Source organism: Ostrea edulis, chromosome 4 (genome assembly GCF_947568905.1).
Source record: "Ostrea edulis chromosome 4, xbOstEdul1.1, whole genome shotgun sequence".
Taxonomy (NCBI): domain Eukaryota; kingdom Metazoa; phylum Mollusca; class Bivalvia; order Ostreida; family Ostreidae; genus Ostrea; species Ostrea edulis.
Window position 1 is genome coordinate 8,464,405 of NC_079167.1, and position 23,277 is coordinate 8,487,681.

The window sequence follows — 23,277 nt, forward strand, 5'->3', positions numbered from 1 at the left end:
AACTGTTAGTATCACATGCACTTTTCATTCAATTATTGATGAGCTAGCATGCGGCTGTACCTTAAATAACACACCACACACCCAAAAGAAGTGTGTTCTGCTCTACAAGAAAAGCAATTTTAGTGCTTATTGAATTTTTAGATCCCATACCAGCTGACAAAGGGCAGTCTGTCTCATACCAGTTAGCCAAATCCCACATCAATGGGGGAGACACCCCAGACGTGGTCATCTCTCCACGGAGTAACAAGCTCATCAAGAGGAAATCCAGGTGAGTACAACTTCTGCTGTCAAAGGAAAAGATCAAATGGAAATGAACAGTGCATGGCAGCTATTCGGGATGTTTGTAAACTTTATCTTTTGGTTTGGATTATTGTCAAGGAGTCATTTGAAAAAAAATATATGTTACCAAAAAAATATATGTTCCTATATTGCAATCTTGTGCATTTGAATTTAAGAATTTAATAGCTTTATATAAACAAATTAGATTAAAAAGAACTTCAAAACTTTTCTTTGTGATGCCATAGCTGACAAATCTAGAGTATGGTTTGATTTTTTGATTCTATTACATCCGTGCTGTTTTTTGTTGTACATAGAAATGTAGTAATCTCATTACATTCTGTGCTGGAGTTACTGTTCCTGATCTGTAGCCGTTTTATACTAACAAGTTGTGTGCTAGTGAGCTCTTAATTCCTTTCCAGTCAGGACAATCTGGAAGCTCCCCTCTCTCCCAGTGCTTATCAGACCAGTCCCCCAACCAGGTGATTTTGTGTGTCACTCTAGCACTCCCTCATGCCTTCACTGCATGGCACTAATCCTGCTAAATCTATATTTTAACATAGCAAATGAAAACTTTTGATTTTGCTTTCACAAATTAGCATCATTTTTTTCTACTTCTAACAAGTTTTGCTGATTTTCTAAACTGTGTGGATGACTCTGTACTGGAGCAAAACTTATTTTTGTCTTTCACATTTTCTGATTTTGCATCTGAAGTAAATGCAAACCATGTTTTATTACATGTGGAATGAACAAGTTGCTGACAGTACATATGTAAATGGAAAATGGCTCACAGATATAAAGAGAAATTTTAATACATTCAATATTTCTGTAACTTTTAGTAGAGAATGGAGTTAGTAGTTAAAAAAATTTGAACCCATGTGAACTTCTGTTTGAAGTGTTTTTGTGGGCTGTCTTTCATGTCTCACATTCGACCTCATTTGAACAACTTAACCAATTTTAGCTAAGCATAACAAAAAACATGTTTGGGTAAAGGGGATTTTCTGAAGAACCATACTCCTTCTGAGGGGAGATCATTCTGAAATTGTGTTGTGTATTTAAAATCTTTGCCACAATAACCACTGAACCAGGAAAGTAAAAATTTGCATTACAGCTATCGTTTAAATGAAGATTTAGATTTGTTTATATCAGGACACCACACACACACACACACACACACACACCTAAGTGAGGGTAAGGTCATAAGAGCTTTGCATAGAAGTATAGAAGGGAAAATTTTAAAATAGCTTTTTCTAGAACCACAAGTGTACAATATGTGAAATTAGATTGTAGAATTAAGTTTGTACACATCATGAGCCCCATTGTCGTGGTGGGGGCCATAGTTATACATTGTAGGACCTTTGTTTTAATACCTATAAAATTTTAATTTCTTTCTTCAATTGTAAATTCATCAATGAATTAAGAATAGTTGTGGTTGAATATTTGTTTTTACTTTCTATTCCACTAAAGCATGCTTCTAACTATGGTTTTAGAAACAAGGATTGATGAAATATAAAGCTAGAATTGTGATGTCATAAAAGAATTACATGCAAACTTTACCTGTAATGGAAACATTTTGTCAAATAATTTTTTAAAATGATAAAATCATCAAAATTACAGGTAAACAGCAAGTGAAATACAGAAACTTGTATTAAGACTTTCTATCCTCTTTGTTCAGATTTGATCTTGTTTATACTGGCCTTAACTGTACAAACATCATGTTTAACCCGCTTCACTATCATGTCGCTGATAAAACCAGTTTGAGACTGAAACCATGGCATTAACAATCTCAATTTGTAAGACAGAAGATATTCACTAAATATTCCCATTATGGGAATGCCGTAACTCACCACTTTCTCATATCAAAACCATTGACTGTGCAGAAATATTTGATTATTTTTTTCAAACTGTGAATTAAAATTTGAATCTTTTTGTAGTGTGCCAATGAATACTGATGTAGCTCCCTCTCCACCAGTTAACCAAGATCACTACAAACACAGGTAAGCATCCAATCAACATCCAAATCACTACAAACACAGGTAAGCATCCAATCAACATCCAAATCTCTACAAACACAGGTAAGCATTCAATCAACATCCAAATCACTACAAACACAGGTAAGTATTCAATCAACATCCAAATCACTACAAATACAGGTGAGTATTCAATCAACATCCAAATCACTACAAACACAGGTAAGCATTCAATCAACATCCAAATCACTACAAACACAGGTAAGCATTCAATCAACATCCAAATCACTACAAACACAGGTAAGCATTCAATCAACATCCAAATCACTACAAACACAGGTAAGCATTCAGTCAACATCCAAATCACTACAAACACAGGTAAGCATTCAATCAACATCCAAATCACTACAAACACAGGTAAGCATTCAATCAACATCCAAATCACTACAAACACAGGTAAGCATTCAGTCAACATCCAAATCACTACAAACACAGGTAAGCATTCAATCAACATCCAAATCACTACAAACACAGGTAAGCATTCAATCAACATCCAAATCACTACAAATACAGGTAAGCATTCAGTCAACATACAAATCACTACAAACACAGGTAAGCATTCGGTCAACATACAAATCACTACAAACACAGATAAGCATTCAATCAACATCCAAATCACTACAAATACAGGTAAGCATTCAATCAACATCCAAATCACTACAAACACAGATAAGCATTCAATCAACATCCAAATCACTACAAATACAGGTAAGCATTCAATCAACATCCAAATCACTACAAACACAGATAAGCATTCAATCAACATCCAAATCACTACAAACACAGGTAAGCATTCAATCAACATCCAAATCACTACAAACACAGATAAGCATTCAATTAACATCCAAATCACTACAAACACAGGTGAGTATTCAATCAACATCCAAATCACTACAAATACAGGTGAGTATTCAATCAACATCCAAATCACTACAAACACAGGTAAGCATTCAGTCAACATCCAAATCACTACAAACACAGGTAAGCATTCAATCAACATCCAAATCACTACAAACACAGGTAAGCATTCAATCAACATCCAAATCACTACAAACACAGGTAAGCATTCAGTCAACATCCAAATCACTACAAACACAGATAAGCATTCAATCAACATCCAAATCACTACAAACACAGGTAAGCATTCAATCAACATCCAAATCACTACAAATACAGGTAAGCATTCAGTCAACATACAAATCACTACAAACACAGGTAAGCATTCGGTCAACATACAAATCACTACAAACACAGATAAGCATTCAATCAACATCCAAATCACTACAAATACAGGTAAGCATTCAATCAACATCCAAATCACTACAAACACAGGTAAGCATTCAGTCAACATACAAATCACTACAAACACAGGTAAGCATTCAATCAACATCCAAATCACTACAAACACAGGTAAGCATTCAATCAACATCCAAATCACTACAAACACAGATAAGCATTCAATTAACATCCAAATCACTACAAACACAGGTGAGTATTCAATCAACATCCAAATCACTACAAATACAGGTGAGTATTCAATCAACATCCAAATCACTACAAACACAGGTAAGCATTCAGTCAACATACAAATCACTACAAACACAGGTAAGCATTCAATCAACATCCAAATCACTACAAACACAGGTAAGCATTCAGTCAACATACAAATCACTACAAACACAGGTAAGCATTCAATCAACATCCAAATCACTACAAACACAGGTAAGCATTCAATCAACATCCAAATCACTACAAACACAGGTAAGCATTCAGTCAACATACAAATCACTACAAACACAGATAAGCATTCAATTAACATCCAGATCATTATTTTAAAATATTGTAAACATATTTAATTTTCTTAGGAAAAATTTCATTGTTTTTGCACTGAACATGATTTTGTGTGGATTAATTTCCATTGTTTGTGATCACTTGAAAATTGCATATCATGCATACCAATAATAGACATTGTTGGTGATTTATATTCTATCTTCCTTAAATACCGTTACAATATACATGCCATTTGTACACCATTTGTTTGATGAAGGTTACCGTCATTATCACTTGTTCACAAACAAATCAATACTCTGTGAACCTATGTAAGCTTGGTTCATTAAATTGTTTTACGCAAGTCATTAGATTGCTTTGAAGCATTTATATTGGTTGTGATATTAAATGTCTCTTATTTGATGACTTCAATCTTCAAACGAAAATGTGGAGAGTATGCAGTCTATACCCCTAATCAAAGAGCACAGTATGGCTATGTACGTTAGGCTGTTGAAATGGGTTTTAAAAAGCAGGAGAAAAAGCATCTATCGTTATAAAGTTAATTGGAAATCCAATTTAATTAGATTCTTTGATCCGCTCACGTACAATCGCTACACAATGGTTATGTAGCAAACTAGCAATCGTAGGGGAGCGGATCAATGAATCTGATTTTTAGAATTAGATTGCTTGAAATCATTGAGGAAGACCCTTAATGTTAAGAGAAATAAATAGTAATGAAGTGAAATTGTACAATAAAAATTTCCATCTGGCAGTGAGCATTGTAAATTCAACAAATGCTTCAGCTGCTGCTTGTTGGAAATTGTAGATTCCAAAAACGAAATTCCGCTTACAGATTATGGAGGTGGCATTGACATATCCTGCGAGTATAGGCACTCATTTATGAATTTATTCAAATAAAAAGAAAACTACCTGAAAACTCTGATGAATGGAATCGAAATGTGTTGATGACAATGATATCCCCCATGAACTTATCATCAGCTTTGATTAGACTGGCCCTGAGATGGCACTAGTAAGCAGGTGGACTCTTGAAGAAAAAGGATTACAATAAAAATCAGTATTGTCGCACTCAATGAGATTACAGCTGTGATCAGTGTTTCAATGACCGGTGTTGTTTTGCCATCCCAGCTGATCTACAAGGGTCTTACAGATAGGTGTCATTTGTTTACCAAGTTTCCAAACAACTGCTGTGTTACACGCACTGATAGCCATTGGTCAAATTCTGAATCTATAGTTTAGTGCCGGAAATCGTTCTTCTGTTAGTCAATAAAATTTGTAAAGAAGTCACATTCATCGACTGAAGCAAGGCCCGTACCCTCGCCCTGCTCAATGTTTATAGGCTCGTACCCTCGCCCTGCTCAATGTTTATAGGCTTGTACCCTCGCCCTGCTCAATGTTTATAGGCCCGTACCCTCGCCCTGCTCGATGTTTATAGGCCCGTACCCTCGCCCTGCTCGATGTTTATAGGCTTATACCCTCGCCCTGCTCGATGTTTATAGGCTTGTACCCTCGCCCTGCTCGATGTTTATAGGCCCGTACCCTCGCCCTGCTCGATGTTTATAGGGCACATCAGGACAATAGTTTCCTCAACCTGCTACACAAGAACTGTAACAGTATAAACAATTTTTATCCTCCCAAGTTATAGAAGAACTTCAGTCATACAGTTGACAGTAAATTGAAGTCTATGTAAAAACAAATTCATGGCCTGGTATGCAGCTCATATGTCAAATCAACTGAAGGTGGTCATGGAAACCGACACAGTGCAGGTGAATCTATGGACGTCAGCAATGAGCTGTAAGATATGCCTTAGCTAATTGGGATATATATATGCCATTGAGGATTTTAAAAATGACATTAAATGTGTCATGGATGGGTTTCATCACTGTGGCATATTGACATATCAAATGTGCTGTCTGCATCAGCAGTTAGCTGAAATCTGTAAAGCTACCTGCCTTTTGTTGTGTTAATGTCAATGCCTATTGTCTCAAAATGAACTTTACTGCACTGTTTTAATAGTAATTATTGTTAATTACAGTCTACTCCACTGATATCAAAGTCACTTATATTAAACTATCAGTTATACTGAAGTAAAAATGTATCTCCAGTAACATTATTTATATGGTTTAACATCGGTTACATTGAACTTCGTATATAATGAACAATTCAGGTCAGTCCGCTGAATTTCAGTATATATGGCATTGAACTTTTTATGCCCCCCTTCAAAGAAAAGGGGCATATTGCTTTGCGCCTGTCGGTCGGTAGACCACATGTTGTCCACTCAATATCTTGAGAACCATTCACTTGATCGTAATGATATTTCATATATGGGTTGGTTATGAGTAGAAGAGGTCCCCTGATGTTTTTCAGGTCAAGGGTCAGTCTACTCTGGACATAGGAAAACATTGTCCGCTCAATATCTTGAGAACACTCTGCTTGACAGACATCAAACTTGGTACACTGGTACATCCGAAAGAGTAGATAACCCCTATTGATTTTGAGGTCATATGGTCAAGGGTAAAACTGGGCATAGGAATATACTGACCACTCGGTGTCTAGGGAAACCTTTGCTTGATAGGCATCAAACTTGGTACACTGGTACATCTTCAGGAGAAGATGACCCCTATTGATTTTGAGGTCACATGGTCTAAGGTCAAGGGTCAAACTGGACATAGGAATATACTGTCCGCTCAATATTTTGAAAACCCTTTGCTTGACAGACATCAAACTTGGTACACTGGTACATCTTTGGGAGAAGATGACCCCTATTGATTTTGAGGTCACATGGTCAAGGGTCAAACTGGACATTGGAATATATTGTCTGGTCAATATCTTGAGAACCCTTTGCTTGACAGACATCAAACTTGGTTCACTGGTACATCTTCAGGAGAAGATGACCCCTATTGATTTTGAGATCACATGGTCAAAGGTTAAGGGTCAAACTGGACATAGGAATACACTGTCCATTCAATATCTTGAGAACTCTTTGCTTGACAGACATCAAACTTGGTACACTGGCACATCTTCAGGAGAAAATGACCCCTATTGATTTTTATGTCACATGGTCAAAGGACAAGGGTTAAACTGGACATAGTAATGTATTGTCTCCTATATTTTAAGAATTATTTGCTTGATTGACACTAAACTTGGTACACTGGTACAGCATAAGGAGTAGATGACCCCTATTGATTTTTAGGTCACATGTTTAATCCACTCTTGACCTACGGAGATATTGTGTGCTCAGTATTTTGAATTGATGATACTACTATCAATTAAATGATGCATGTGTATAAACCTTTTCAATTTTGCACCGGAGGGTTGGCATATGTGTTTTACAAACATCTCTTGTTGTATTTGCACCTTTGTATTTTTGTGATGATAAAGTGTACAATCAGTACACTTCATCAGAAGAGCTTTATTTTTACTCATAAAGAATACAATGGTGATGATTACAGTACTGGCGAAATGTGATTTATAAATGGATGACATATAACGAATATAAATATTTCTAACATTTTCAGAAATTAGAAATTCATTTTGAATTAAATTTCATTGTTTTCTCCCAGACACAAAAATAAATATGTCTACAGTATGATGTATGGCTGAATCAATTTTTAATCTTAAATTAGTTATTTTTAAAGCTTGTATGGTTTATTTATTTATGGATATATTTTTTTTATACAGAGCTATAGAGTAATTTTAATTCTATTTATCACTTTATAAATTTGGTATAGCAATGAAAATATGTTCAAAATACATGCAAATTTTATTACTTTTTTTAGCTCAACAAACCTAGACAATGACATCACAACCAGAATTAAACAACAGAGCAAGAAACTGCATGGTGAGTTTCCACGTACCACGAAACATGTTTATATCTAACAGAGTTATAGTAAACATGTGTTTTATCTTATAAATTAAACTCATTCCAGAAGAAAAATACTGGAATTCGTTAGATGTATAATGAAATTAATGGGGAAAAAATTAACAGATTTTGCTGTAATTCTCAGTACAGAATCAAAGCTTTCATAAATTTTCAAATGAAAATCACTTGGTAAACTAGAAACTTTTATCATAGCACTAAAGAAGAAACTGAAGCATTTTGAAGATAACTTTGAAAAGGAAAATGGATACAAGGTAAGAACAAATTACATGTACTACATTATTGTAATTTATAGGCTATGTAAAATGTACATCTTACCAGTCATTTAAGGAGAAGCATTGTAAATACATGTACATATATATTTATAGCCATCGCTAGCGGACAAGGCCAGCAAACCTACCATTAAGAAGTGGATGAACGACATTTCCAAAGCAAAAAGAGAAATAAAGAGTTGGTTTTCTGATTTTTATTTTCTTTTTCTAAATATTTTAAACTGAAAGAGATAGAGTATACCAGTGTCATTGGATAAATTATTACATGTTTGATATATTAAACGTGTAATCATTCATCCTGTGACAACAGTATTCTAAAATGGTCTTATTAAACCTGGCCATACCACTGATAATTCTACAGGACTGAAAGAGGAGGCGGAAATTGGTAACAGAAGTCGCCATGGCAGTGGGACATCATCAAGTGGAGAGCGGTTAGAACCCCCAGAACTCCCTCCAACGATGGAGCAGACGCTGAACATCATCCTCCTTAAACTTGATGAGAAGAGAAGGGATGCTAAACGCCCTGAGGATGTTGATGTAAGGAGCAGAAAACTCTGCATATTCTTTTGTATCAGACATAAATGATGATGGCATTGAATGATATGTTTGTTTACTTTTTTAGATCATGAACAGTGATCAGGTCTTGGATGAAAAGTTGGCAGTTCAGAAAGCCTTGCTTCACTTTGAAAATCTGCATGGGAGACCAGTAAGTTGGAGAAAATGTTAACTGATACGAAATTACAAACTTACAAAACTTTAGCATTGGCATATGATAGAGAAGATATTCTGTAAGCCCATAATGATATGCACATGCATTTAAGAACTTGCTCATTGAAACATAGTACAGAGAAATGTGTCTGAGCAAGATGTTGTGTAAATACGCCGGTTTCGAGATACGTCCGAGTTATTTCCCTTTGGAGAACTCTCGTACATAGTAAGGCGCAAAAGAATTTGTTTACACGCGGGAGTGGGACAGATATTCATCACAGCGTAAGTGAATGTACTCAGTAAGTTTCTCATATGCTGTTTGGTCACCCGAATTCGACTGATACACAAACTAAGTAAGTGATAAGTATTTAGGGAGTTAAATACATAGAATTCTTATCCTATCACTTTATTTCGCTGGTCATAAGTACCATATCCAAGATATTTCTTGCAAATATGACATTGTTTATATGTTTCCACTTCGGTAAAAAATTTCTTTCGATAGTATTTAGTATTTCCCACATTTACATATTTAAAGAGAAGCCGCTTTTAATACATTTCATCGTCTTCCTCGTTGGCTGTATATCCACTCTGTCCCACTTAGGCATTCAAAGTTCCACTAAATGCACCTCCTATACAGAAGAGTTCGTATCTCAAAACTGGCGTATTGTACCCATATTTCAGCATCAAACTCTATGTATTTTACTTGTCAAATCTGAAGATTTTTTCTGGTAACTGAACATGTTTAGATTAGAAACAGAGTTGTTTATGTGCTACAAAGTATCCATGCATAATTTTTAATTAGAAAACAAGAGATGAGAAGGATTTGATGAGACCTTTGTATGACAGATACAGAAAAATTAAAAGACTCTTGTCCAAACCTAACTCTGTGAGTACCTAGTCATCCACACATCTGACAGTCATTTGTTTGTTGTTAGGAGGTTTGATTATAGTGTTGTTTGTTTGTTACTTAGCCAAGAGAAAAGAAGGAGCTACAAACAGTCCCAGAGGATGAGCCAATAGAATTAGAGGGAGGCATCCACAACCCATATGTAAGTTCAGTAATGGAGATATGTGTTAGAAATAATAAAATCCAGAAAATGGCTGGTATGTACCTTTATTTATAATCTGCAGTAGTGTCTTGTGTAATTGATTATAAAGTCTTATAATGTGTCATTACAGAGACCCTCAGTGCAGGTTCCTGCATTCCATTACGATGACCTTGAGGATGGCCTTGGTTCCGGTCTGGGGACAATAGGGACAATGGACTTTGCTGTCACCCGAGATTTTTCTGTTCTCCGTGATACTGTTAGGCCGGTGTCAAAAGAAGTCTCTAGAAAAGAGCATTCCCCTAAAGCAAAGAGGAAATTGAGTCTTCCCGAGGAGGAGGAGGAGGAGGGCGGTCAGAACCAGGAGCCAAATCTTCATGAAATGTCAATGTAAGTCTGGACTGCTATCTATGTCAGTGTAAGTCTGGACTGCTATGTATGTCAATGTAAGTCTGGACTGCTATGTATGTCAATGTAAGTCTGGACTACTATGTATGTCAGTGTAAGTCTGGACTGCTATGTATGTCAATGTAAGTCTGGACTACTATGTATGTCAGTGTAAGTCTGGACTGCTATGTATGTCAATGTAAGTCTGGACTGCTATGTATGTCAGTGTAAGTCTGGACTGCTATGTATGTCAATGTAAGTCTGGACTGCTATGTATGTCAGTGTAAGTCTGGACTGCTATGTATGTCAGTGTAAGTCTGGACTGCTATGTATGTCAATGTAAGTCTGGACTACTATGTATGTCAATGCAAGTCTGGACTGCTATGTATATCAATGTAAGTCTGGACTGCTATGTACAGTCAAAACTGCCATAGCGACCCACTGTATTAAGCGACTCACTGTCGTATGTGACCATAAAAAGTCGTCGTCCCCCCCCCCCCCAAGACGTTACTCTATATATTGTACCTGTATTAAATGACGACCTGTCTGATGCGACCAACGACCATGATTTTTACAACCTTTTCATGTAATTTCACGAAATTTTACCTTTATTTAAAGATTACATTTTTCTATTACAACGCAATTCCTCTGAGTAGTATCTTAAACCACTTCAGCCTTGCTGTCAAAGTTAGATGATTTAATTTGTTGAATTTGTAACATGCTCCATCTGATATTTTAAAGTCAGTATGATCGGGATAAATATAATTATTGTGTGTGTGTAAAATGTGTAATAGGATCTAGAAACCATGTAAAAATAAAAATATTTGAATAAAACATAGAACCAACTGGAGTGCAGTTACACAGCTCTATTAAAGTTTATTGGTGCAGCTTAGATGCCTATACACAATGTTTCTTGGGGCTTTTCTCTATATGAGGACGACATGTGTGACCAACCATGGTGATAACAGATATTTTACATCTGATGGCATTTCATATAAGGGGGACTGAGATTTTTCTTAGCTGAAAACAAAATTTTATTAGAGCAAATTTAGTTGTAACCATCATTTTGATCAACGAAAATTGGTTGGGTATTGAATTCGGCATTTTGTTACATGTATATCCGATTTTGTTGTGAAAAGTAGCCTTTGTATGTCCATGTTCATGTAAATCTCGCGCTTCAAACTTGAGCAAGTTTGGTTTATCAACAACTTAAGCTATACGTTATTATGAGAGTTTAGGACCTTCAGTTATATCAATACTAACAGGTATACTGCAAGTAATTTTATGCTCCCATAATCGGAGATAAGGGGGCATATAGTTTTTGGTCCTGTGTGTTTGTTCGCAATTGGGGTAATAGGGCTTTCATATTTCACATGTGTATTCTTGGTAACAAGAACTTTCTTTTCTTAGCAAAATTTTCAACTCATGACCTTGACCTTGGAGATTAGCCATGCGGCATCAATGTTTCATAAACACATCTTGTTTAATAAGTTATTTGAAGTATTGAAGTCATCATTCAGTTACAACTGTTATTTACAGACCAGAGCTTCAGGACGAGTTGATGAAGTCAAAAGGAGAAAAGAAGAGAATACGCAGGACTTTACGGAACTTTGAAGAGGCTTTCTTTCAGAAAAATGGAAGGTATTGTACATTATTGTGTATTTTGGAATTTAGATGTGTTTCACTCTGACACAGAAATTCTGACTGTCAAATTACTTTATCACAGAAAGGTACAAAGAGATGACAGAGAGCCACTGCAGACTGAGTACACAAGCTACAAGGTAAAGCATTTTGAAATAATGTTCAATCACACATTTTTTGACAAAGGAAAACAACTGTCATTGCATCTTTTAAGATGTTTACTTGGTTATTTCAGCAAGTAAAAGCCAAATTAAAGCTGCTAGAGGCGCTATTATCCAAGCTACAAAATACAGACGAAGTTTGACTCCTATGTTGATGGATGACCCCTATGTCGATGGATGACTCCTGTGTTCAGAGATGGTTAAGGAAAGCAAGATGTTCAAGTTCATCTCAGAAAACTGTATCTAGTCAAAAACTGCAATGACACAGAAATGATGTTTAAGCATGGCAAGGAAATGCCCATTTTTCTGTAAATTTCCATTACTTTGATCAACTATGGACACATAGAGTGCTCCAGCTTCTACATGTGGAGAGATTCAGCATTGCTGCCCTGATGTTTTTCAGTTTGTGCAGTTTTATGTGTAGTCCCTATTTTGGACTGTGTTTGCCACAGGTTATATTGTTTTACATGTTCAATAATGCTAATAGCTTTATCTGCAGTACCGTCCACTTTATAGCCACCATTTTAATATGAAACATTAACAGATCTATATTTCCTTTCATTGATAATATTTCTAGAGTGTTTTATTCATTTTTTTGTGATGACCTTCATCATATTCATCAATGGGTTATATGATATGTTACACTGTTATAAAATAGTGGTAGTGAGATAGTAGGAATTCTTGACCTCAGCACATGTGTATGATCATAATATTAAAAATCATTCATTTGAGTAAATGATAGTATGTTAAAAAATTAGATTACAAATGTTTTTTGGGGGATTTGATAATTATAAAATCCATAATCACAAATCTTTCATGAATTTCATTTAAGATTTTGCTTATGTGACATTCCACACATTACTTTCATACTTTGTCAGCACAATTTGTTAGCTGTTGGAGAAGGGAGCCATCAGCATGGCTGTTTTTATGAGTGACAGTATAGCGGCATTTTGAATGTGTGATGTTTCAAGTCATTTGTTACCTTTTCCTTGTGAAGTAGTAGTTGTGTGGTTTACATGAATAATGATCAGTACATATATTGCAGACCAGTGAATGGTTCCCAGTGAAAACAAGTGCCAAGCCACTTACAAACCTATTTAATGTTATGAAAGTTATGGAAAAAATATAAATAAGGTTACACCCTGCTACAAGAAGCATTGCAATGGCTTGAAATATGCTTTTTTCATAAAATTTTTTTCCTCTTCATAAAACATTTTTTAAATTTAGTTTCCAGTTAAATGTCTGTTTGTGCTATGAATTCTCTGTGATTTCCAGATGTTGCGACACTGTTATTCAAGAAGAAAGTGTCAGATTGAAAGTGCCATACAAAAATATCAATATTATTCTTGATTTTAAAGTGTACAGTCTAATGTATAGTAGGTAAAGCAAGTCATTTGTCGTTTCTTTTTAATTCAGAAAGTTGCATAAATATCTTGCTAGAACCTTAAAGTTACGTTTGGGAACAGAAGCTTTTTGGGTTCTTTTACTTTTGATTTGAAACCTGAACCACACTGTTGACATTCCATTTTGTATGGCAATACATGGGTCTTTGTATGGCAGTACTTTTGATAGAGATTTACTGAGGTCTGTGGCAGTGTTACAATTCTGGATTGGCTGTTGTGAATTTTGTACAGATCATTAACATGTTCTTTTGTTAAAGTTGTTATATATTAAGAAAGAGTAAAACTATTTTAAGGTTGGCATATAGTTTTGTTGTCATTTGATCAAACACACAGCCTTCTCAAAAGTTTTATAGACCTATTCTTACCAATTGAATGGAGATGGGCTGGTGACTACGTCAAGTAAATCGACTGAAGATCATCATTTATTATGCGAAGTTTCATATCTTCAGAGAAATCCTCTTGCATAAGGTTTTAAGGTCAATAACCATGGTCATAATAACACCATTGGCAAGATTAAAACTTCTGATCTGTAACTGCTAAAGGTATGAATGGAATTTGAGTATTTATGAAATCGTATTTCAATAATTTTAAAAATTGTAAAGTTAATAAGCACGTTAGTAAATTTGATAAAATGGTCAGAAAAATAGAATACAAGTCGTGAACCTATGAATGTGTATTTATATATCTTTAATAATAGGTTCACTACTTGAACCTGTCCAAAGGACTTTGTAATGGGCACTTCTGTACACCGGTAACTGATTATAATCTATCAAAGCTTCCTTATACTGCTGATTAACAATTGCTGTAAACATCACATGTAATATCAACATTTATTTTATAGCATTGGATGTTTTGCACAAGGTAACCCAACAAAAATGGCGAATTGTTAAAATGGCATGCGAGGTTTCTCTGAAGACTTGAATGTAGCATTCTTGAGTGCTTGCACTCTGGACTCCTCATTTGAGCGCACGAATGGTCGACGTAGTGTGTCTTTGCACAAGGTCACGCCAAACCCTGGGCGATCCGGCAGGTCGATAAAACCGTCGGCTGGTAAAGGTTCGTCTGGAAACAGTCCGCCAAAATACGGCACTATCTTATCTGCTTTAGGACTGAGATTGATGAATTCTGCCAGAGGACAATTCCGAAAAGCATACTGCAAGTGGTAGGAATAAATACTGGATCCATGGGGAACGACCAATACGTCATGGGCCGATGCCATGGCGACGATTCGACGTGCCTCGGTGATTCCACCGAGCCACGAGATATCTGGTTGGAGAATGTCCACACATTTGGAATTGAGAAGCAGCTGGTATCCGTATCGGCTGTACTCGTGTTCTGCTGTCGTTAATAAAACTGTAGAACCACGCAAAGCTTCCCGGACCTCCTTGTAACCTTCGTAACTATCAGGAGGTAAGAACTCTTCGATCCACTTCAGTCCGTAGGGTTCAAGTGCTTTAGCTAGTTTCACGGTATACGGCACAGTCAGAGCCATGTAACAGTCCAACATCAGCGGGAATTCCGGACCTACAGTTTCGCGCCACTTTTTGAATATCTCGACGTTCTTTCTCAGTCCAACTTCTCCATCAGCAGGTCCGTAAGCACAAGGAATTTTAGCGCCAACAAACCCTAACTGCTTGGCTATATCCGGACGAGCTGTTGTGGAATACACTGGCAAACGTTGCTTCGTTTTCCCGCCAAGTAGAGCATAGACTGGCTCATTTCTCAGTTTTCCTAATAGATCCCAAAGCGCTAGGTCAATTGCACTGATGCACTGAATAGGCAAACCCTTCCGTCCGTAGTTCAGAGTTGCCCGGAACATTTGGTCCCACATCAGCTCCACGTCCCGAGGATCCTGTCCCTCCACGAACCTGCTGAGATGTTTCTCCACGATAAAACAGCCAGGGACGCCGCCAATGGTGACACCAACTCCACATGTCCCGTCATCTGCCTCCACCTCCACCACCAATGTTCCCAGAGCGTTGATGCCCCAGGACTTCCTAGTGGCTGCGTATTGTTCGTATCCAGACATTGGGTTTGCGATAGGGGTGGGGTAGCCATTGATCCAGTGGGTATCTTCTACATCATGACAGTCTGCGCCTTGGTCCTCGGGTTTAGACTCCGAGATGTATGCCCGTACACATTTAATTCTGGGAAATTTCTTCGTCTTGCCTTCGGCTGCGGCCATTTCAATGGTCTTAGCTGTACTTTTGTAAAAGTCTGGAATGAAGATCTGTTATCTTTCCTGGCCGTGACTCTACATATTACAACAGGTTTTATCTGAGGTCATTTTATACAGACACATGAGGAACCAACACAGAAGTTGTAAAGATAAGTCATATATACTCAGTATGTATGCATACAATTAGACGTTTGTCTACCTCGTTATCCCAAACACAAAACAATATGGAAATTGATGTAGTTGGGCCAAAATACTAAGTACATGTTCCAATGCATCTTAAGAAAGTGTGTCATCTACTTTATTTTTCATGATTTTACTAGGCCATTTATATGCTAACCGTAACTTCTCTGCCTCTTGCAGACAAATCTCTATGGAGCGCCACTTAAATATAAACTCAAATAATTGAAGATATTTTTAATTATTTGAAGACATCATCAATTCAATTATTGGGCGCAATGATTGGATTGATGCGCGCATTAATTGATTTGATGAGAGCGATAACTGATTTGATGCGCATATCAGTTCAATGGATGCGCGCATCAATGTGATGGAATTATTGCTCGCAAAATTTCATTTTGAGCTCGGTATACATGTAAATGATTTGACCATCTCTTCAATTCAACTGAAGATATCTTTATTGTTTACAGTGCTTTTGTATAAGGAATTAATGCGCGCGTTAATTCTTTTAATGAAAGCAACAATTCGATTAAAGAGATCATTCAATTATGGATATGTTGAATTGAAGATATCTTTAATTGTATAGTTGCTTGAATTGATGCGCGCTACAATTCAATTGAAGAGAGCAATAATTCAATTATTGCGAGCATTGTTTGAATGATGCGCGCATAAATTATTGATTGAATGCTCTCTTCAGTTAAACTGTAGCGCGCAAATATTCATTTGTTGATATCAACAATTCACTTGAAGAGAGCAACAATTCAATTATAACGCTCTTCAATTCAACAGAATACAGCTAGATAAAACGATATAAAAACACTAAGTTCCAACAACACCCGATACCTACAACGTGGACACAAGGTCAAATACAAAAAAATATACAAATCACTAAAATAACAAACGACACGAACCAGATTGGTCATATTTAGTGCTTTATATATATAAAAGCACTAAGTTCCAACAACTGATACCTAGAAGGTCGGATCCACAACGTGAATACAAGGTCAAATACAAAAAAAATATGCAAAGCACTAAAATGGCCGACGATACGAGCAACCAGATTGTAAAATTTTCGGGACGACCCGTCCCTTCTTCAAGACATACGAAAAGAATTGCATAATGTGGCCATTATTAACAGAGAATAATAACAAAACACTAAAAACTACCTATAAATACACCTAGCACTACATCTATACTAGATCTCAGACGTATTTACACCTCAGACTACATGTTTTTGGTTTTTAGGCTTGCCAATCGATGTTGAAAGCGGAGCGAATTAGAACATGTCCTATTCGTCCAAGGAGCTTATCCACCAAGCTACAGTGGTTAATGTGTGTGATCACCAACCACTGCCACTTGTGGAGTGTGAGCCTCTCCACCACCAAATACCACACCCGTGGCTGTCCACAACCTAGCACTAGTTCCAGCTCACTGGCAGGAAAATGTTTATTCTGACCTGGAAAGAGATGTTCGCATTGGCGTCCTCGAGGGGCCAGTCTCAATACACCCACAACATGATGCTCAAGGATGGTTGTCACCGGCAAGGCTGATGGTACCCCCCAGAAAGACAGTAGACTTTCAACCACAAAATCGATGTTCCGTTTGCCAACCTCACCATGTTCCAAGCCCTTTTCACCTTGCAGACTGTGTTCCTCGGGGCTCAAAGAAAACAATGACAGATGCCTGGAATGGATACCATTCTGTGCCGATACGTGAAAAAGACCGACATTTCACAACATTTATTACCCCGTGGGGACGCTACAGCTTTGATGCCATCATTGCTGACTTCCAAAACAAGGTCAAATGTGTAGACGACACATGTATGTGGGCAAATTCCATTGAAGCTGCATTATATTTTGGTTTGATCATTGTGTATGTTACGGCATTGCACTCAATCCAAAGAAGTTTCAATTTGCGCAGGATGTTGTTAATTTTGCAGGCTTACAATCCGATAAATATACGACCCAGTGTTAAGTTCCCAGTCTGATTAAAACACTCGTCAGTGTAAGGAGGAGGGGTGGTTTTAATCAGACTGTCAAGTTCCTTGATGCCATTTGAAACGTCCCCACTTCCACTGATATTACCGGTGTGAGAGCCTGGTGTGGGCTTATAGACCAGGGTGCATTTGCCATGGCACGACAAATGAAGCATTTTCGTACTCTTTTGAAACAATCAACACCACTTGTTTGGACAGATAAATTGGTCAAGATATTCCACTAGTCCAAGGATATCATCATAAAGAAAATTAAATAACATGTGCGGTTATTTGACCCTAATCGACCGACCTGCCTTGCCACTGATTGGTATGTTGATGGAGTTGTCTTCTACATAATGCAGAGGTATTGCCAATGTGTGCTGAAATTGCTTGTTGCAATAATGGCTAGAAGCTATGCTTAATTGGAAGGTTTACACAGCAAGCTGAATGCAGGTATGCCCACACCGAAGGTGAGGTCTTGGCAGTGATGTATGCACTCCATCAAACACGTTATTATGTACTGGGGTGCAAGGACCTCATTTTGACCCAAATTGCTACAGTCCACAAACCTCTACAGATACTAAATGATAAGTCACTCACTGACATTAATAACAGACGATTACTCAACCTCAAAAAGAAAACCCTTGGATATTGGTTCACAATCAATACATGTAATCTCCAGACCGACCCACTCGCCTTCCACTACCAGGAGAACCACCAGAGCTTGATCATCTCAACATGATGGTATCTCGTCATGACACTCTGACAAAGCCTATATCAGCATGCGACTGATGATACAGCTAAGGACACCCCCACTGCTGCCGCAGCCACTGACACACTGAAATCTGTCAGCACAGTGGTCACATGGAATATGGTTCGCGAGGCCACAGCATCTGCCACATTTTTTAACTTAATACATCACTGGGAGACAGGGTTTCCAGGTGACATCAGAGAGCTTTCTGCAGCGTTACGGCCTGACCTTCGTTATGCAGCTAGTCTGTGTCTTGTGGGTGGTGTAGTACTCTTGGGACAAAGAATTATCAGCTCACCTGTCCTTCGTACATCAGTCCTCAATGCACTCCATGCTGTCCACCAATGTGTCAGCACAATGTGTGCACGGGTCATGGACTCTGTATATAGGCCTGATATCACTGTTTTACATCGGTAGAATGAGAGACCAGTGTACATATTGCCATCAGATGGTCAGGTCCAACCCAATGCAACCTCCATTCGATATTACATCATCAGACTACCCCTTCCAAATGATCAAATTTCACTTACTCAACAATCTCGTTTAAAGTCAGCATTTCGCAAATTCTATGGTCGTTATAACGATTTTGTTTTCCAATACTACCTATCATTTGGTCAAATGATGTCTGACGTGTTTCAAACCGATTGTTAGGCCGTTCTTGACACACTGATTTTGACTATGGATCAAGATATAGGGCTCACGGCGGGTGAGACCGGTCGACAGGGAATGCTTACTCTTCCTAGGCACCTGATCCCACCTCTGGTGTATCCAGGGGTCCGTGTTTGTCCAACTTTCTATTTTGTATTGCTTGTAGGAGTTATGGGATTTATCACTGTTCGTTTTCTTTACATTTCATTATGTTGTTATCGTGGACAGGAATTCGAACTGGTCAGAGTCTGTTGCAGATGGTCTAGTCAAGCAGCTACGCGAGATATTCGTGACATTTGGCATCCCAGAAGAGTAGACATCAGATAGTGGTCCCAGTTCACAGCAAGAAAAACACAGGAATTCTTGAAGACCTGGGGAGGGGAGGGGAGGGGAGGGGAGGGGGTCGACATAGAATTTCGTCTGTTGTTAACCCGCATGCAAACTACAAGGCGGAACTGTCTGTGAAGACTGTGAAACATATCCTCACGGACAACATATATGTTACAGGATCCCTGGATGTAGCTGAATGCCAGAGAGTATTGCTGATGTACCACAATAGAATCTGAGATTATAACCTTCTCCAGCATTGATCTTATTTGGACGCCCCATTCGTGATACATTTCAATTATCCCCTCACGAAACGTGGAAGAACTGCTCTCACGTCGTGAAATTGCACTTCCTCGACGACACTCAATGAAACATAAGAAGTGGAATGAACACACTCAAAGGTCACCGCCACTGACAGTAGGAAATCATATCTACTTACTAAATTTGGTTGGCAATCATCCCAGGAGATGGGGGCGCACTGAGGTTGTTATCGAGGTCCGCAAAGATAACCAGTATGTTGTCTGGGTTGATGGTACAGGTCGTGTCACGATTCGCAACCGTCAACACGTTGAGTGCGTTCGAGATTGCCGTTCTTCGTACGATTCCTGTCGATCCCGAACGCCGAGTACGCAACCCGGGAACGGGTTCGAAAACTCACACCACCTCTATCGGTAGTGTGGTCGAAGAACAAAGAACACGTTCGTACGCACATGTTCTCGTCGGTGACCTCGAACGCACTCCTTAGGAAGTTCACCTCCTTCCATAGCCTGCGGACAGGGAAATATATGTAGCATCGACTCCAGTTGTGAAACAATCCCCAAAATACCTCCTCCGTATGATCGAGACAGCGGTGTGAAAGGTGCCACATCCTTCAGTTCTATCACCACCACCATGTAAACCACAGTCACCACATAAACTACCGTCATAACCCAGTTAGAGCCAATCATCAACCATAGCATGTACTCTGCAACAACCCTTACAGAAATATCCGGCGCACAAACATCCTTTACCTGACGTGCCAGCTATGTACAGACACCACACACACCTGTCAGGGATGTATCATCTGCAACCCGAGTACCACGTGCTCTTGCTCGTCTTAGGCTCACAACACAACCGGAGTCAAGAAACTTTTATCACCACAAAGACCTAACCACCGTAACAGTGCACGAATGCCTAGAGATTGGTGAATAACAATTGTTGTGTATAGACAGTGCATGTTCAAGAACCATTCGAACCATTCAGTGACATACTGATTTTTAATCTTTTCATATGTGTGTATGCATTTCCCTGTTAGTTTTATGGGTACCATTTGGACAAATGTGGTCTTGTGAAGAGTCTGGTCAGTTTTTCAGTCTTGTGTATACCTTAAAAAACTTGTCCCTGGGGATATTCCAGGTAACAGTCATCTTCCATATTGAAACATGTGTAGGGTTTTCCAGCACGTGGGGGAAGAAGTACTTTTCTGATTATTTTTTTACTTCATAGTTATGGATACTGTCATGTTGTTGTGATGGAAAACAATTCAATCCTTTAGATCAATGTATTTGGAAATTAGATCATTTCAACGACTACTAGTATAGAATTTGCGAAGTGCTAACCGTAAACGAGACTGCTGAAACCTTGTAACATCATCTTATTCGTCAGTACCCTGTCTAGATTTTAAAATTTATCATCCACAGAACACGCTCTCGCGGATTCAATCAGATTAGAGACATACATATACTATGTGCAAGTGATAATGGAATATTGCTACATGAATATGGGAAGTTAACGATGGAGAAACCAAAGTAATCCCGTTTGTCATAAAGTTTAGTTCTTAGTTTGCTGTTCACAACTACTAGTATGTGCAATAAAATAATTCAAATATGAAGCAGATATGGAAGACTACATCTCTTATTTCGAGTTCACTGGGATTTATCGAATTGATGTATGGATGAGAATGAGTATTGTCAATAGATAAAATGTTGTCGATATATCTAAATGTCGAGTTCAAAGCCACAGTGAGAAATTGTTCTTCTCATATAGAAACTTTTAAATAAATTCTGCCTCATAAGAATACAAAAACAGGTCAGCTAACAAAGGAGCACAATTTGTGCCCATGGGAATTCCAGCAGATTGTTGGAAGATCTGGCCTTAAGACCATAAACTGACTAAAGTCTAAATTTCAAATCCAGCTAACCTTTGAAGTAATTTTCAACATATGTTTGCATTTGATAATTTTTTTTATAAACCTGCAGTTTTTTTAAACACATCTGCTTATAAATCTTACGATATAAGTAATCAAAATTTTTACTTAAGTCTATTTTCAGTTCATGGTCTTGGGGCCTGATCACAAAAGACTAAGAAGACATTGTCAATGAGGAACTCCAGCATCTTTTTAATATCAATTTAAGAGTGGTGTTTAACAAAGTTTTTTTTACTTAATTTTTAAGAGGGGGGGTTGATAACATATATGATGAATATTTTCTGTATTTCATTTTATGAAGCAGCTGTATATGATGTCAAAAAAACCTAGTAATTAATGCATCTTGAGGAATGTTCGAATAAAGTATTGAAAAGTCGCACTTTTTGATTATGGTAGAGCATTTACTGGATCCAGCCATATATCTCTGTTTGTAAGGGTTTTTGTGAAGTGTGTACTCATTCATTCGTCCCATTGGCTAGAATAAATTATCAAGGAAAAACAAATTCATTTATTATTTTTACAAAATACTATAGAACATTTTTCCTATAGGAATTTTAAGTTGTTTTTTTTTTTTTACAAGCATTTCTTCTTAAAGGGGATAAAATTTCGAAATTTAGAGTTTAGAAAGTTTAGAAATCCCAAAGGTGGTCGAAATTCTACAGGAAATGCATGGAACAAATATTTTCGTGTTTATATTTTTTTAAAAGTAGATTCTTTTCACTTGTTTTTTCTTCTTCACCTGTCATGCATGGGTTTGCACGGTTGATAATTAAGTAGATAAATGTAATCCACAAATAATATGTTAAGGATAAAAAACACACAACTATAATCTGTGTTCATACCTTTGAAGATCTCTGAATTGTGGAGCGTGGTATCACAGGTACCTGAAATGTGGATAGCACGTACATATATCTTACTACATACCCCCCCCCCCTTATCTCTCTACCCAATGAAAAATAAATACAGAAACATTAACTTATCCAAAATATGTGATTTCCCTGCAAAATTAGTCTCTTACAAGTGGTCATCTCAAAAGCTTACAGAAGGTAGAAACTGGCTATTCATAACGACCTGTGAGGGTGATCGGTGGGGAAATCACATATTTTTAATAGATTATTGGTTCTACATAAAGACAAAATTAATTGCGTCTACAAGGGCTGATCGAGGGATATGTACATGAATATAAGATCTATACATGCTATCCACACTTCAGGTGCCTGTGCGTGGTATAATGTATAATTTTGTAAATGGGCAGTTTACACAAGAATTAGGAAGACAACTTAGCTATGTGACAGTGTGATTTTCCGATAAAGAGATAAATCATATTTGGACAAAGAGTAGATTAAGAAAGAAAAAATGAAATGGAAATTTACAAATATGTTTTTGAAGGCCCACGGAGTTACCAATAGTTTCCTCTGAAATTTCCTCCGCATCAAAGTCCTTCAA

General features: G+C 37.5%; 2 protein-coding genes across 9 annotated transcripts in view; one reads left to right on the top strand and one right to left on the bottom strand.

Annotated features, from left to right (window-relative positions):
* LOC125668542 (protein FAM13B-like) overlaps nt 1-13,886 on the top strand; it is a 38,694-nt gene extending 24,808 nt beyond the window's left edge. For 5 of the 8 annotated variants that reach the window (XM_056161843.1, XM_056161844.1, XM_056161842.1 and 2 more), the window contains 14 exons: nt 142-268; nt 699-758; nt 2,211-2,273; nt 7,871-7,932; nt 8,167-8,225; nt 8,340-8,421; nt 8,605-8,780; nt 8,866-8,949; nt 9,754-9,837; nt 9,923-10,000; nt 10,131-10,387; nt 11,924-12,025; nt 12,111-12,165; nt 12,261-13,886. In XM_056161843.1, the coding sequence (XP_056017818.1) occupies nt 142-268; nt 699-758; nt 2,211-2,273; nt 7,871-7,932; nt 8,167-8,225; nt 8,340-8,421; nt 8,605-8,780; nt 8,866-8,949; nt 9,754-9,837; nt 9,923-10,000; nt 10,131-10,387; nt 11,924-12,025; nt 12,111-12,165; nt 12,261-12,329 (1,358 nt within the window). In that variant the 3' untranslated portion in view covers nt 12,330-13,886. The remainder of the gene's footprint in view (nt 1-141; nt 269-698; nt 759-2,210; nt 2,274-7,870; nt 7,933-8,166; nt 8,226-8,339; nt 8,422-8,604; nt 8,781-8,865; nt 8,950-9,753; nt 9,838-9,922; nt 10,001-10,130; nt 10,388-11,923; nt 12,026-12,110; nt 12,166-12,260) is intronic. The other 3 variants (XM_056161847.1, XM_056161845.1, XM_056161846.1) reach the window with 1 other exon arrangement.
* Nucleotides 13,887-14,405: 519 nt separating this feature from the next.
* LOC125669272 (L-rhamnonate dehydratase-like) lies at nt 14,406-15,853 on the bottom strand. Its single transcript, XM_048903721.2, has one exon. It carries the CDS (start codon nt 15,772-15,774, stop codon nt 14,476-14,478), a length of 1,299 nt encoding a protein of 432 aa, XP_048759678.1. The 5' UTR covers nt 15,775-15,853; the 3' UTR covers nt 14,406-14,475.
* Nucleotides 15,854-23,277: the final 7,424 nt, after the last annotated feature.

Excerpts from the sequence above, each read along its gene's own strand:
- LOC125669272 (XM_048903721.2), bottom strand. The coding sequence starts at position 15,774 with ATGGCCGCAGCCGAAGGCAAGACGAAGAAATTTCCCAGAATTAAATGT.